We start from the raw sequence: 14,554 nt of genomic DNA, 5'->3' as shown, positions 1-14,554 counted from the left end.
GTCTGGGAGGCTCTGTCTTTCTTTGAATGCCACTGGAGGTGTGGTGGTGCTAAGCACAGTTACAATGAACTTGCACTTATTGGGGTGGAGGGATGGTGGGAGGGGGTGATCTAGCTCACAGGCAAAATATTTTCCAGTCTGTTAATGGCAAAAACAGACCAGGGAGTCCTCTAAATGTCCCCATGGATTTCTCTGCCATATGGAAGGCGGTTGAGTTGGATATGCGTGCATTTCACTGCACTAACTATTCCTGTTCTTTCGTCTTCAAAACACCTCTTCTTTCCACAGCTACATGTGAACCTGGCTGCAAGTTTGGTGAGTGTGTGGGACCAAATAAATGTAGATGCTTGCCAGGATACACCGGGAAGACCTGCAGTCAAGGTTAGTCGAACAGACCAGGGTTGTAGTGCAAAGGTACCCCAGACTTCTCACAAGCACTCCCGCCATCCCAGCGGGGCTGTGACATGACACAGTGCTCAGGATGTCACAGGCTTTACCTCCAATCTTCAAGTGAAAGTGTTTTCAGAACTAGAATTTGTGGTCTGTCTCTTCTCCCAGAAAAATGTCAAAGTCATTCTGATGCTTTTGTCAAGATGCCAGATAAAAGGCCTTTCTTTTTCTCTAAACAAATCATTTTATTGTGTTTTCAAGCTACTGAAGTGCTACATGTTTTTTAAAGATTTTACTTATTTGTTTTTAGATAGGGGGGAGAGACAGAGAGAAACATCAATGTGTGGTTGCCTCTCACACACCTCCCACTGGGGACCTGGCCGACAATCCAAGCATATGCCCTGACTGGGAATCAAACTGGCGACCCTTTGGTTTGCAGGCCACCACTCAATCCACTGAGCCACACCAGCCAGGGCTGCAGGGTTTATTTATAATACTGAGAACAGCAGTTCTCAATCTGGATAATATTGTCCCCCAGGAAGAACTGCCAAATAAAATACAGATCCCCAGTAAGATTTAAATTTTAGATGAACAAGAAATAAGTTGATAGCACACATTTGTTCCATCCAAATATTGAATGGGATCTATGCATATATGCATACTAAAAAAGTGTTCATCATTTATCTGAAATTGAAATTTAACTGGACATCCTGTGTTTTTATTTGCTAAATCCGGGAAACTTACTCCATGGGACATCTGAACATGTTTGAAGGAGTCACTACCAGCATCCAGTGGGTGGAGGCCCGGGATGTGGACACGCATCCTACAGTGCACCACGCAGCCCTACAGCAAAGAATAACCTGACCCAGTATGTCAACAACGCTGAGGCTGAGAAACCCTAGCATGAAGGAACCTGCAGTAATTCAGAAAATGTCCCCGGTTCCCTAATGCAGTTGAGCAAAGAGCAGCAGATCAAGTTCGGCTGCCCTTAAGAATAAGGCTGCCAGTGCTGTCGAAGGGAGAATGCAGTTTCAGAACAGGGCCAGCACCCGCTCCACCCCGCTGTGCCCAGGCCTAGCTGCCAAGCCTGGGGCATAGCTGTATACACATACACTGAAATAGCCTTTCTTGGAGCTGCAGCCCTGCAGTTTCAGAGAGGAGTCTCTGTCTCCCTTCTGTCCCACCAGCAGCATAGAGGCCGGTGCCCTAAGGTGCTTCCTAGAACTGCATGCACCCAGCTGCTCGAGACAGCTGCATCAAGAATCATGCGCATAAGTAATAATTCAGCTGTATCCTTTACTAGGGTCTTCCCACCAAGAAACCTCATTTCCCATATGTCTTGGAATCCGTACCAAGAAGCCTTCTAAGAGAGTTGGAATACAGGAGATATTTTTCATGCTGGTTTTCAAGTCTCAGTAAAATATTAAGATTGAGGGAGTTGTCCAGTTGGCTCAGGTTTGGGACTGCCTGTCTTCTCCTGACAGCCTCCCTGTCCTGGGACAGCCTGATCAAAGACTCTGTATATCTCCATTAACGGCAACAGGCCTTGGCCCTCCACTGATGTCTTTCCCAAAAGTGCTCCTTCCAAGAGACAAGGGCGTCACCTCTGAGTTAGGGCCAAGGGATGAGTATTCCTGGATTTCCCATTATGTCCAATCAGCATTCTTCAACTCCCCCTTCTGAAGCAATTAGAGTCCATGGGGGAGATGGTAGGGTGCAGGGAACGGGCAATGGATAAGGGGCTTTCACATGTCCAGCTAGGACATGGGAAAATCCCCACATAAGGTTCTTTTCTGAGGTGAAAGCAGCTACTTCCTTATTTCCCACAATGCACTTTGCCTGCTGCAGCGTGGAATTTCTGTCCTACAAGAAACATGCCTGTTTCCTCCTTTCTACATCTTCCTTGAGGGGGTTAAAACGTGAGGCACCCACAGGACAGCATTTCCAAACACAAGCTGTTCTACCCATGATCACTTTCTAAGTTCTGTTTTCTTTCTGTACCATTTTTTATTGTAATAAAAGTTATTTATTGTACCCTGGCTGGCATAGCTCAGTGGATTGAGTGCGGGCTGCAAACCAAAGCATCGCAGGTTCGATTCCCAGTCAGGGCACATGCCTGGGTTGCAGGCCACGGCCCCCAGCAACCGCACATGGATGTTTCTCTCTCTCTCTCTTTCTCCTTCCCTTCCCTCTCTAAAAATAATAAATAAATAATCTAAAAAAACTAAGATTTATAAAAAAAAGTTATTTATTGTTAATGTTCAAACTTTTTTTAGTGAACACTGAAAGGCACTGAGAAGAGAGTCCCTCTCAGTCTGAGCGCCTGGAGATAACCATTATCATTCTGTACAGCACAGCCTCCCCAGCCTTTTATTTGTCCTCACACGAAGACGTGCTTATTGATCTTAGAGGGGAAGAGAAGGAGAAGAAGAGGGAGAGAAGCATGGATGTGAGAAACATCCATTGGTTGCCTCTCATACGCACCCTAACCGGACACCATACTTGCAACCTAGGCCTGTGCCCTGACTGAGAATCGAACCCAGAACCTTTCAGTTCACAGGATGACGCTCCAACCAACAGAGCCACATCTGCCCAGGCCCAGGCCTTTTCTCCTCTGCATTTTTATTTTATATTTTTTACAAAGTTGGCATCAACCTGTGCAGGGGATTTGATGATGTTCTGTTCTCATTTAACAATATCTTCTGAACATCTTTCCAACCTGCCTGCCGTAGCTCAGTAGATTGAGCATGGGCTGCGAACCAAAGCATCGCAGGTTCGATTCCCAGTCAGGGCACATGTCTGGGTTGCAGGCCACGGCCCGCAGGAACTGCACATTGATGTTTCTCTCTCTCTCTCTCTTTTTTTCCCTCCCTTCCCTCTCTAAAAATTAATGAATAAAATATTAAAAGAAAAAAGACTTAAAGGAAATAATCTCATTATTTTAAAAAAAAGTTAAAAAAAAATCTTTCCGTGGCATTCCATATTGCCCCAAGACCTGACCACTGCTAGCCGCCAGTGCAGGGCCTCCCAAAACATCAACAACTGAAAGGAGGCTCTGCTGCGGGCCTCTGTCAGAGGCTGCTGGGGACAGCATGAGAGGCAGTATTATCTAACACGTATATCTCTAACTTTTCATTCAAGCAGTGAACCCATTGAATTGTGCGTGCACCGAACATGTACAGCTGGATGAATTTTCAAAAATACCCATGTACCTGGTATTCAGATCAAGAAACAGAAACTTAATAGACTACCCAAAGACCCCTCCCACTCCTGTCTGGTCACTTGTCCCCCCCCCCCCCAAGGAACCGTATCTTGACCTCTCACACAATAGATTAGTTATGCCTGTTTTTTTTTAATGTGCACATTGGGTTTAGCTTCTCCTCCTCCATATCATGCTCATGAGCTTCATCTACTTGCTTGTAGTTGTAGTTTGTTCAGCCTCATTGCTGTATAGTGTTCCATTGCGTGAGTACACAAGTTGGTATCCATCCTTCCGCTGGGAGTTTTTGGGTGGGCGGTATCCACGTTTCTGTTGGGTAGACACCGGGGAGTGGAACTGCTAGGTCATAGGTATGTCTCTTCTCTAGATTTAGTAGATTCCACCAAGCAGTTTTCCCAAGTGGTTGCACCCACTACATTCCCTCCAACAGTGTACCATCATTCCATTTGCTCCACACCCTCAACCAACCCTTTCATGAGCTTGGAGAAGAGGTCAGTCCGTGTCCTGTATCTCCAAACCCATGGGTGGGGTCCGGGGAAGCCAGCCCAGGTCCCCGTGTGGACGTTTCCCGATCCAGGTAACCTTTCCTGTGTTCTCACTGCCCGCTGCAGATGTGAATGAGTGTGGAGAGAAGCCCCGGCCATGCCAACACAGATGTGTGAACACACATGGAAGCTACAAGTGCTTTTGCCTCAGTGGCCACATGCTCATGCCGGATGCCACCTGTGCCAGTAAGTGTCGAGGGCCAGGCTGCTGTCAGTCACCCTTTGAAGCTTAGTTTCTGCCCTTTGGTGCCTGGGGGGAAGTTGACTTGAATGATGAAAAAAAAATTCTAGCATCTCCCCAGGCTAAAACATCTTGGAACACTTTTTATTTTATTTTTTAAAATATTTTATTTATTTTAGAGGGGGAAGGGAGGGAGAAAGAGGGAGAGAAACATTCATGTGGGGTTGCCTCTTGCGTGCCCCCCACTGGGGACCTGGCCCGCAACCCAGGCATGTGCCCTGACTGGGAATTGAACTGGTTACTCTGGTTTGCAGGCCAGCGCTCAATCCACTGAGCCACACCAGCCAGGGCTCTTTGAGCACTTCCTAAAAAAAAATTGTGGGGAAATACATATAACATGGAATTCACCATGTTAACCACTTTAAAGTATACAGTTCAGTGGCATGTTATATATTCACGATGTTGCATAATTATCACCACTAATTCCAGAACATCTTTCTCACCCTAAAAGAAAACCATCCCCATTAGCAGTCACCCCCCGCCCCATTCCTCTGGGGACTATGCATCTGCTTTCTATCTCTGTGGATGTGACTATTCTGGACACTTATTTTTTTTTAGTTTTAGATAAAAAGACTAGAGGAGGAAAAACTAAATTCTATATCTGTATAAATGCAGGGACATATTAGGTTTCTTCACCAAAATAAGTGTGTAGACTGAAATAAGCATACTGTTTTTAGAAAGGTGGTAAATTTAAATTCCATCTTGGGATATCAATGCCACCAACTACCTTTCTCACGCCCTTTACCCCAGGCTCAGAGATTCATGACTCTTGTTGAAAACATGCTCTGATTCACATTCCTGAAAAGAAAAGCCCTTCTGTGATAAAGAGCAACCCATGTCCTGTGGGAGGGTGAGAGTCTATATCCATTCATTTATTGAGAAAGAAGGCTTTTCAGGTTTGATGTTGCAGCTAAAAGGTAAACCCACCCTCCCTGCCTGCCTCCTCTGCTCCCTCCCCTCTCCCCATCTCCTTTTCCACTGCACAGTGGCCCCCAACAAGCCGGGAGCCTGTGTCTTCTCCCAGCGTCCTGTGGTTGCAGAGTCTCATGGACTCCCCAGCCCATCCTGGGCTTTCCCGCCATTGTAAAATCTTGGCTAATGCACGGCTCACTGCTCCTCTGGCTCATCTTTGTGCTGTCCCTCCCTGGCAAAGCGCCCCGACACTACCTGTCATCTAGACTCTTCGTTAGCAGGCAAGCTGAAGAGATAAAGCAGGCATTCAAACAGGCTTAAAAAAAACCCTTACTATTATAAATTAAACAGAAACCCGCAAGAGATAAATACATAGCAAAATGCACTCTTATAGGGTGAACACCCATGTCACTACTACCAAATAGAACTTTGCCAGAGCCCCGCACCCCCACCTCTGTGGGAACTTCCAACCAGGCTTTTATAGTAACCCCTTAGCATTTTTGAGAAGATATATGCTAATGGATGTTTCTGAAACATTCTGTGCAGCCCAGTCAATGCCAAAAAAGATATCTTTCTCCAAATGGAAAGATAGAATTTGGTAATTTTAAGGATTCATTTTAAAAGAAGACAAGTAAAGAGAAGGAAGGCTAAACTAGAAATATTACCATTGGTAGGTGTTTGCTACATTGCCTTGGCCTGTGTATCTAGCTCTGTATACTCTTTGTCTATTTCTATATACACAAGGGCTGCCTAGGCCTCCCTGTTTATAGCTCACAGGGTCCAGGTAGCCCTGGCCCTCTGTCCTGGATGCTGACTTTATTTCACCTGACCTGCTGCAGTGCCTTTTGTTCAACTGGGTGACTGGCATGTCATGGACGGGTGGATGAAGGGAGTGTATTCACCGCGCTCCCTGTTGTAGAAGCATATGATCCACACATACTGAACTCCTGCTGAGGAAACGCATTTTTGTAAGATAATGAGTGACAGAAACATCCAGGTAAATCATCTCATTTGTGGGGAAAAAAAGAGGGAGGCAGGCAGTTCCACAACAGCTCAGCAAGGACTCAGTCTGTGCCATCCTCTAGGTATTGATTTCATTCTCATGCTTGTTGCCTCAGAGTCACAATATGGCTGCCGCTGCTCCAGATAGCACACATACTTTCATGGTAGGCAAAACAAAGGGGAAAGGAATGATGCCAATGAAAGAACACCTCTTTCATGACCATCCTTTTCATCATGTCCATTTTATCAGTATCTTTTCCAGAAGTCCCACTCCCTCCAGCGGACTTATCTGTATATTTCTTTGGCCACCACAGGGCCCCATGGGCACTCTTTGTTGCTGCAAGGGATACTGGGAAAAATACAAGTATATGGATTTTCAGCCTCAATGATGGCAATAGCAAGAGAAAGGGGGGTCTGGAATGGCTTTCTGGCAGCCAATCAGTCATATCTGCCACATGTTTTAAAACTGGCACCTAAATGGCCGTCTTGTGACGCAAATGACTCTCATTGAGGTTAAGTATGCATGGAGAGATCTTGAGAATGGATTCTTTTACCCTAATTACTCAGGTGGATCACCTGCATCAGAAGCTGCACTTCAACTCTACAGCCAGGTGACATAAGGAGTGATTAGAGCTCATGCCAGAGGAGAGACAGATGCAGCGTGGTGACCGAGGGGTGCGTGCCCTACCTAAAGACAGTCAAGCTCAATACACTGGCCAACAAAACTGACAGTGGAGACCTGACTGGTGTGGCTCAGTATGTTGGGCATCGCCCCACCAGTTCGATTCCCGGTCAGGGCACATGCCTTGGTTGCAAGCCAGGTCCCCATTTGGGGGTATGTGAGAGGCAACCGATCCCTTTCTCTCGTGTATTGATGTTTCTCTCCCTCTCTGTGCCTCCCTTCTCCTCTCTCTAAAGATAAATAAATAAAATCTTTTAAAAAATGACCATGGAGCCACCAAGACACCACCCTACCCAGATTCCATTCGACTCTCAAACCATGACGCTTACCCTGTAATTCCGTTCCACACGTTACATTTAACGCCCTTGCCTACTTGTTGCAGACTCCAGGACGTGCGCCATGACAAACTGCCAGTACGGCTGTGAAGACACGGAGGAAGGGCCGCGGTGCCTGTGCCCGTCCTCGGGACTCCACCTGGCCCCAGATGGAAAAGTCTGCATCGGTAAAGCAGCAGGCGTCACCTCCACGTCCCGTCCTTTTCCCTTGCCTGCTCCCCTTTACTTATCTCCTCCTTTTTCATTTACCGCAATCTGCATGGTGACTAGACCTCACGAGCTCCTAAAAGTACAGATTTATGTCTGTTTCTGAGACAGCATTGTTACCCCCGAATGCTCTAGACGTACTTTAGAATGCTAGGAAGAATGCTTCTCGATTGTTTTGGGGTTGCCTGATGCCGTAGTGGAGAAAGAAGCAAAATAATTTTATTTTAGTATTTTTACCCTGCACATGTTACTTCAGCCACCAAATTGTATATTGCCATAGTACTGTGCTTAATTGTATTGCACCAAATATGCACAATATTTAGAGCAAGAAGCACATAGCATGAATAAGCAATGCCAAACCAAATCGGACTGTTGAAAGAGTTCTTAATCTTTTGATTTAAATAAGGAAATAGCAGTATGAATCTTTTGACTTAAATAAGGAAATAGCAGTATGATTTCATATTCTAACTTCCTTACCACAGTAGAAATATTTTTTACTTAAGATGCTGGATGTTTATTTATCCTAACTGTATGTAACTTGATAAACTGCATTTAGAAAGCTTAGCCAAATGGGTACTAAATCAGTTAAATACTTTTAAAAAGTCATGTAAGTTAAAAATTTGTCTCTGCTCTTTGAGCATAATCAAAGATTTAACTAGAATCACAGATGTAGTATTCTGCGGTAAAACAAGATTTCTGTGACAAGGCTAATTCCTGACCACACTGAATCCACATTTTCACCCACCTCTTGGATTGGTTGGGTACTTTTTTTTTTTTTGGAAAAGGAAGAGGGCAGGCAGGAAAGGGATCATGGAAAAATAATTTTTTGTCAGCCTATCACTTATTTATTAATTATAATTTTAAAAATATTTCATTTATTTATTTTTAGAGAGGGAAGGGAGGGAGAAAGAGAGAGAGAGAGAAACATCAATGTGCGGTTGCTGGGGGCCGTGGCCTGCAACCCAGGCATGTGCCCTGACTGGGAATCGAACCTGCGATGCTTTGGTTCACAGCCCGCGCTCAATCCACTGAGCTACGCCAGCCAGGGCGTTATTTTATTAATTATTTTAAGGGTGCAAAAGAAACAATATTCTGGCACCAACTTGTATGTTGAACCACAGTTCTGAAACAACAGCATATCTCTGTGCTTTGATATCTGAAAGGGAAGCAAAGCCTGATTCTTACTGGTTTGGTGCACAGAGCTGTCAGCCCCTCTGTGGCATGACTGTCAGCAGTAGAGAGGGCAGGAAGCCTATTGTCTGCTAAAGTTGTGTTGTTGCATCATTACAGTTGACCCACAATTTATGTATACAGTACATTCTTGAGAAAGCGCATTTCTGTGATTTGGGTCAATACTGCAGGACTTGAAGGAGCTTGCTTATGAAGTGATTCTTTTGTAACACGGAAAATTTATATGTGTGTCAGTTTGCTTAAAGTGTTAACTATCTGACTCTGTTTGCAATAATTGTATATGCTATGCAGTACACAGAGTTGGGAAAATATTAATTCACTCAGCAACATGTAATGTGTGTGTGTGTGTGTGTGTGTGCGCATGCATGTATATCTCATAGGGATAGTGCTTTCCTTGCTAACCCTGACACCTGGCTCTCCATCCTAGATATCAATGAATGTGCCTCTGGCAAAGCTGTGTGTCCCTACAATCGAAGATGTGTGAACACTTTTGGCAGCTACTACTGCAAATGTCATGTTGGTTTCGAACTGAAATATATCCGTGGCCGATATGACTGCGTAGGTAAGACTTAGTGGCACTTTTTCCTTTTTCCCTCTCCCTAGCTATTTCAATTCAGTCTGTTAGTTGAACAATCTACGGTACTGACCAGCTTAACGACACAGAAAAGGTGACATTTTTTTGTGTGGCTGGCATTTAAAGAACTCTGATGACATGAACTATGTGAAGCCAGGTCAGTAAAGATTTAAACTAAGGAACTTCAGTCTATATAGGTCTGTTATGGCGACAAATATCTTGAGGTGATTTTGTGGCCTTTTAAAACAAAAGTTGGTTAGTTTTGTTTTTAATGTCTGATTCTTTGTCCAAGTACCTATGTAAAAATAGGAACAATAAAGCAGTTTTTATGTTTGACAAAAGGGAGAATAACAAGTCCTGTTCAGTCTTGATCTCAGTGGTCTGGTTATGACAGTGTCCAGCAGGGCTGGCTTCAGAAAAATGGCAGAAGGAGAGAAAGGCGCATGCTCTCTTCTGTCCCCTCCTTTAGCCCTTTCAAGATTCAAGCTCCACATCCCCTAAAACGTTCCCTTTCCAGGGTCACCGAACCCATTCTGCTAAAATTCTGATGTCAGTCAGCCGTGGGCTGGATCTGAGTGAGGTAATGTATTTTTCCCTTAGGGAAGGGATTCCAAATCTCAATGAGCAGGTGCAGTGAGGCTTTGGCAGAGCCCTGGGATGCACTCCCGTCGCCCTGATAGGATGTGGGGCGGGCCCGTCCTGCAGCGAAGTGGAGTTCGGGCTCCCTGCTGACTCCTCCTCACGTGATGTGTGTAACAAACGTGCACATGACACATGGAAGCTAACAGTGGGAGAAAAGTCAGATTTCATTCAACCCTGCGCTCGGAGCATCCCAAGACACATCCCGTGTCATCATGTTGGGGCAACGCTCAGTTCCTGGGTTTGGATGTGTCTTCTGAAGCTTCCACAGCCCTTCCCGCAAATGTCCTCAAATACAACACCGCCCTACACGAGCTGGTAAAATCCCTGTTTCTCATGGGCCTGGCCCCCATGCGCTACCTCAGACCCATCCGGCTCTGTGATCAGTCACGCCACGTTGCCGAAAAGATACCTATAGGGAGGTTCCCCAGGACAGGGTGTGAAGTCACATGGAGAGCTTTCAAAGGAAACAAATCTTTGTGATTTTAAAAGTCACGGAGATCAGCCTCTGAGCTCCCTTTGTGGCTAACTGAAAAACAATAGGCTATTTTGTGAGCCTCTGTCTCCAAAAGCATAGCGGGAAAGTCGGGTGGAGAAGAGGGCTAATGAACTCCTCACCTGCGTGGAGTTTGGAACACTTTCCAACTGCAAATGCAGCAGACAAGCTCAGACCAGCCTGACCTGGCTCCTGGTCGTCTTTGAACAAAAGGCCTGCATATTCGGATGAGGTCAATGGTTCCTAGCCAGGCTTGTCTGTTGTTGGTTAGGGGTTCCAAGCCTTTCCGTGCATATAATCTATTTCCTCGTATTGTGATTTAGTTCTAAATCAGACAGATGAGACAGTTAAGAAAACAACCTAAACATCTTATAGATTTCAGCAGTGTTGCTAAGCAGATGAGATGGCTGTGGGGATGGCGGGCTACAGACACACTCCCTACCTGCCTGGCGTCAGGCAGGCTGGGCGTCTGGGCCTAAGCACCCGGGGTTATGAACTCCTCTCAGTTCTGCAGCCACACTTGATGTGTTGACGGTTGGCTCCAGTGTAAGTGCTGGCAGCCTTTCGGCATGCCCTGTTACCACAAGTTTGTTCATGGGATGTTCCCATTTTTAGACATAAATGAATGTGCTGTCAGTACCCACACGTGCAGCCTCTACGCCAATTGCCTCAATACCCAAGGATCTTTCAAGTGCAAGTGCAAGCAGGGATATAAAGGCAGTGGACTTCAGTGTTCTGGTAAGTCGCGTTTGGTCACGGTGCATTTGCTTTTCCAGATAAAGCATTTTCTCCATGTTTCCTTACTCCCTTCGTCTGTACTGCACTTCCCCACCCCGGGGTGGCTGTGCCTGCAGTGTTTGAAAATTTAGCTCGACTTCAGCCCTCTCTTGTCTGCTAATCGAACCACATCTCCAAAGCTCAAATGCTGGAGTTGTAGGCACTCAATTTAAAGAATAGCGACGGTTCTAGATATTTTTCTGGTCACAGCATACTTTCAAATACTGAAAATTAGATTTAAAGACAAATGACACTGAGCAAATGTATCGGTCAGAATAGGCTACGTTATGGTGCAGTAACAAGCTGTCCTAGAAATGTCAGTGGCTTTTCCTAGGACCACAACAGTTTTTAACCGTGTGAATGAGGACTTTTTCCAGAAGGCAAACCAAAACAAAATATGGTGAAGCTGATGTCACTTCATCTCTCATCCTCAAACCTGGATTCACATTTCTGGTGTGTAACAAAGAGTTCCATTGCTCTCGCTCGTGAATTCCCTAATGCTCAGGTGGTCGAATCTGAAATTCACAAACCAAGCATGTAACAATAGAATGTCACCGCTATTAACAGCTACAACAATTGTTTACTTCTCACCTGTGCTGTGTCCAAAGAGAGTTGTCAAAGTGTTTCTTCTCCATGTCACTGAGGGACCCAGACTGACAGAAGCCCCACCATCTTATGGTACCACGATAAGGGTTGTCACAGCAGGGAAAGAAGCAGAGACAATCACACACCAGCTCTTAATTAATTCGGCTTTGAGGTAGAGGCAAATATCTGAATAATTCTGTGTGTCCCCAAAGAGAGGAAAACTAGAAATCATGATGAGCCCCTGGAAGGTCTCCCAAAGCAAGCCAGCAAGGATGTCACTCCCTTGACAAACAGTGTCTCACAGTGTTTGAAGTCACCCAGGTTTGTCCCCGTGGTCGTTTTTGGCTCACTGGGTGACTAGGTTTGTTTTCTGCCCCGACCCTACTCTCTCATGAAGCCCTTTAGCAGAGTCCCGACATGTTCCAGCAAATATGACTGCACTTGACTGATGTGGCCAATGTTCCTGGCGACACGACCGAGTGGCCACTCAGTGATGGCAAAGATGAACTGTCTGCCCCATGCCAGGCCCTGAGCAGCACACCTGTAACGGGTTCACAGTCCCCCACGGGCTGTGGCTGAGCGCCCCTGGAACAGGGTGTACGAAAGAATGTGGTCAAAGGAAGTGAGCACGGAATCCCATTCTGTGAAGAGCTGCCCGAACAGGTGGGCAGCATTTCATCAGGAAGAAAAAAATACACTGTGGAAAAGCGTAAACGCTGCCAGTAAATATTTTAAGAATATGAAATCAAAATGCTTTCCATGAGCAAACTAAGACCAAGAGGTGGTGGTTACAGTCTCTCTTAAAAACGGCTGCCAGGAATCTGAGAGTGGAGGAGGAACCCGACTGAGTGGGGACATTCCACTGGGCAGGCTCTCAGGCCCGGGGCTCTGGGACGGACGCCGGCATTGACTGGAGGTGGGATTGAATGGCCACTCCGTCTCCAGCCACTCGATGCTGTGGTGTCTGCCCCTCTGCATAGATGTGCCCATGATGCCCTTCTGAAACCGTATTCAAAGAAAGAGAAGTTGGCTGCCTGTGCAGAGCTGTGCATGGGTGAGCTGCGGGGAGGGATGCCTTACCTTTGAGAGGCCCCCAGAGAGGAGGCTGAGTCAATCCGTTTCCCATACTGGATCAGTGAGTGGTCGAGGGTTCCTTCAGGCCGCGACATTTGAACATGTGCAGTCCAGCCTCCCTTGTCTGAGGCCACGTGCTGTCACGGTCAACAGCTCAGGCTCCGCAGCTAGGAAGGCCTGAACCTACATCTGAGCTCTGCCCCATACTGCTTGTGACCTTTAGCAAGGTTCTTAGTCTCTCCACACTCAGTTTCCTCCTATCCAAAATGGGGCTCATGGCAGTCCTGTGGTGGGTGCCTGTTGTGGGCCAGGCCACAGGCCCTCGAAGCTCCCTCATTTCAGAGAGGCAGGTGGACATTTTCATGCCTATCCCTAGCCCTAGGGCAGTGGACTCTCTCTGCTCTGGGGCCTTCCAGATTTTTCTAGAAGGCTGCTCAGCGCCATGTAGGTGCAACCAGAGTTAACACGCAGTGGGTCCAGAAGTCTGTGGATAAATACCCAGCTTCCCCTTCGCAGGTGGGACAGCTCTCAGGTGTGTTGTACAGTGTGAGTTCATTGGCTTTGTCAAAGTCCAGACTCTACGTTGCAATAGAGAAGAGGAGTTTAGTAGAGCATCCTTACATGTCATCTATACCCAGAGGGAGAAGCACCCAAATGTAGATGTCTGTTTTGTTTTGTTTTGGTTTGGTTTGGTTTTGCTGTTCTAATACACATGAGTGTTAATAACACACTGTTAGATGATTTGGCCTTAATTTGACAGCAGCCATACCTCATCGTAAGAATATCAAAAGTTAAGCCCCAGCTGGCATAGCTCAGTGGATCGAGCGTGGGCTGCAAGCCAAAGCGTCGCAGGTTCAATTCCCAGTCAGGCCACATGCCTGGCTTGCAGGCCACGGCCCCCAGCAACCACACATTGATGTTTCTCTCTCTCTCCCTCCCTCCCTTCCCTCTCTAAAAACTAAATAAATAAAATCTTTTAAAAAAAAGAATATCAAAAGTAAGATATTACCCAGCTTGGGTAGTAACAGCCAGTTTAGAAAAGGATACTATATCATTGAGTTACCAGGAGCGTGGCTTCCAGAATCAAATGATCTCAGCTTGATTCCTGGCTCCCTAGCCTACCACCTGTGGGCTGAAAACAAATTCTTTAAGTTTTCAGCATTTCAGTTTTCACATCTGCAAAATAGACATAATGGTATCTGGCCCTTACTACCGTTCAGACGGTTATCTGAAATAACCTATACGTAATAAATAAACGTCCAGATCAAGGGTTTAGCTCAAGCCCATAATATATTAAATGCTCAATAATCATGCACACGTAGTAGCAGTAATAGGGGCAGTGGCTTCTTTACCAAAACTCAACAATTGCTCCCTTTGAAAAACAGCTTCCCTAGTCATCAGAAATATACTGATTTCATTCAGTTCAAATAGAGTGTATTGAAGGTCATACATATTGCTACAACCAGGCCATTAAATTTTTTTTCTTTCAATTATAACATAAGCATGGGAAGTTTAGAGGTATGGCCCAGAAATTTGTTTTTTTTTTTAACTCAGTAAAAGATTTTCAATGTTCTGGTGATTCATTCTAAAAATAGTAGCAAACACAGGTCGAATATATGCCAGGCACTAGTCTTGGTAGCTAACATGTATTTGCTCATTTCAGTCTCCCCAAAACCCTGTTCTT

At 45.7% G+C, this 14,554-nt stretch overlaps 1 protein-coding gene across 2 annotated transcripts in view; it reads left to right on the top strand.

Annotated features, from left to right (window-relative positions):
- The window catches only part of EGFL6 (EGF like domain multiple 6), a 52,591-nt gene that overhangs the window by 21,493 nt on the left and 16,544 nt on the right, over nt 1-14,554 (top strand). For both annotated transcript variants that reach the window (XM_045856083.1, XM_045856082.1), the window contains exons 3-7: nt 289-381; nt 4,222-4,341; nt 7,375-7,494; nt 9,153-9,287; nt 11,050-11,172. In XM_045856083.1, coding sequence (XP_045712039.1) covers nt 289-381; nt 4,222-4,341; nt 7,375-7,494; nt 9,153-9,287; nt 11,050-11,172 — 591 coding nt within the window. The remainder of the gene's footprint in view (nt 1-288; nt 382-4,221; nt 4,342-7,374; nt 7,495-9,152; nt 9,288-11,049; nt 11,173-14,554) is intronic.

This window comes from Phyllostomus hastatus, unplaced genomic scaffold, assembly GCF_019186645.2.
Source record: "Phyllostomus hastatus isolate PE091 unplaced genomic scaffold, TTU_PhHast_1.1 phas_scaffold_12, whole genome shotgun sequence".
Taxonomy (NCBI): Eukaryota; Metazoa; Chordata; class Mammalia; order Chiroptera; family Phyllostomidae; genus Phyllostomus; species Phyllostomus hastatus.
Note: the sequence above shows the minus strand (reverse complement) of the source record. Positions and strands in the feature narration are given on the sequence as shown.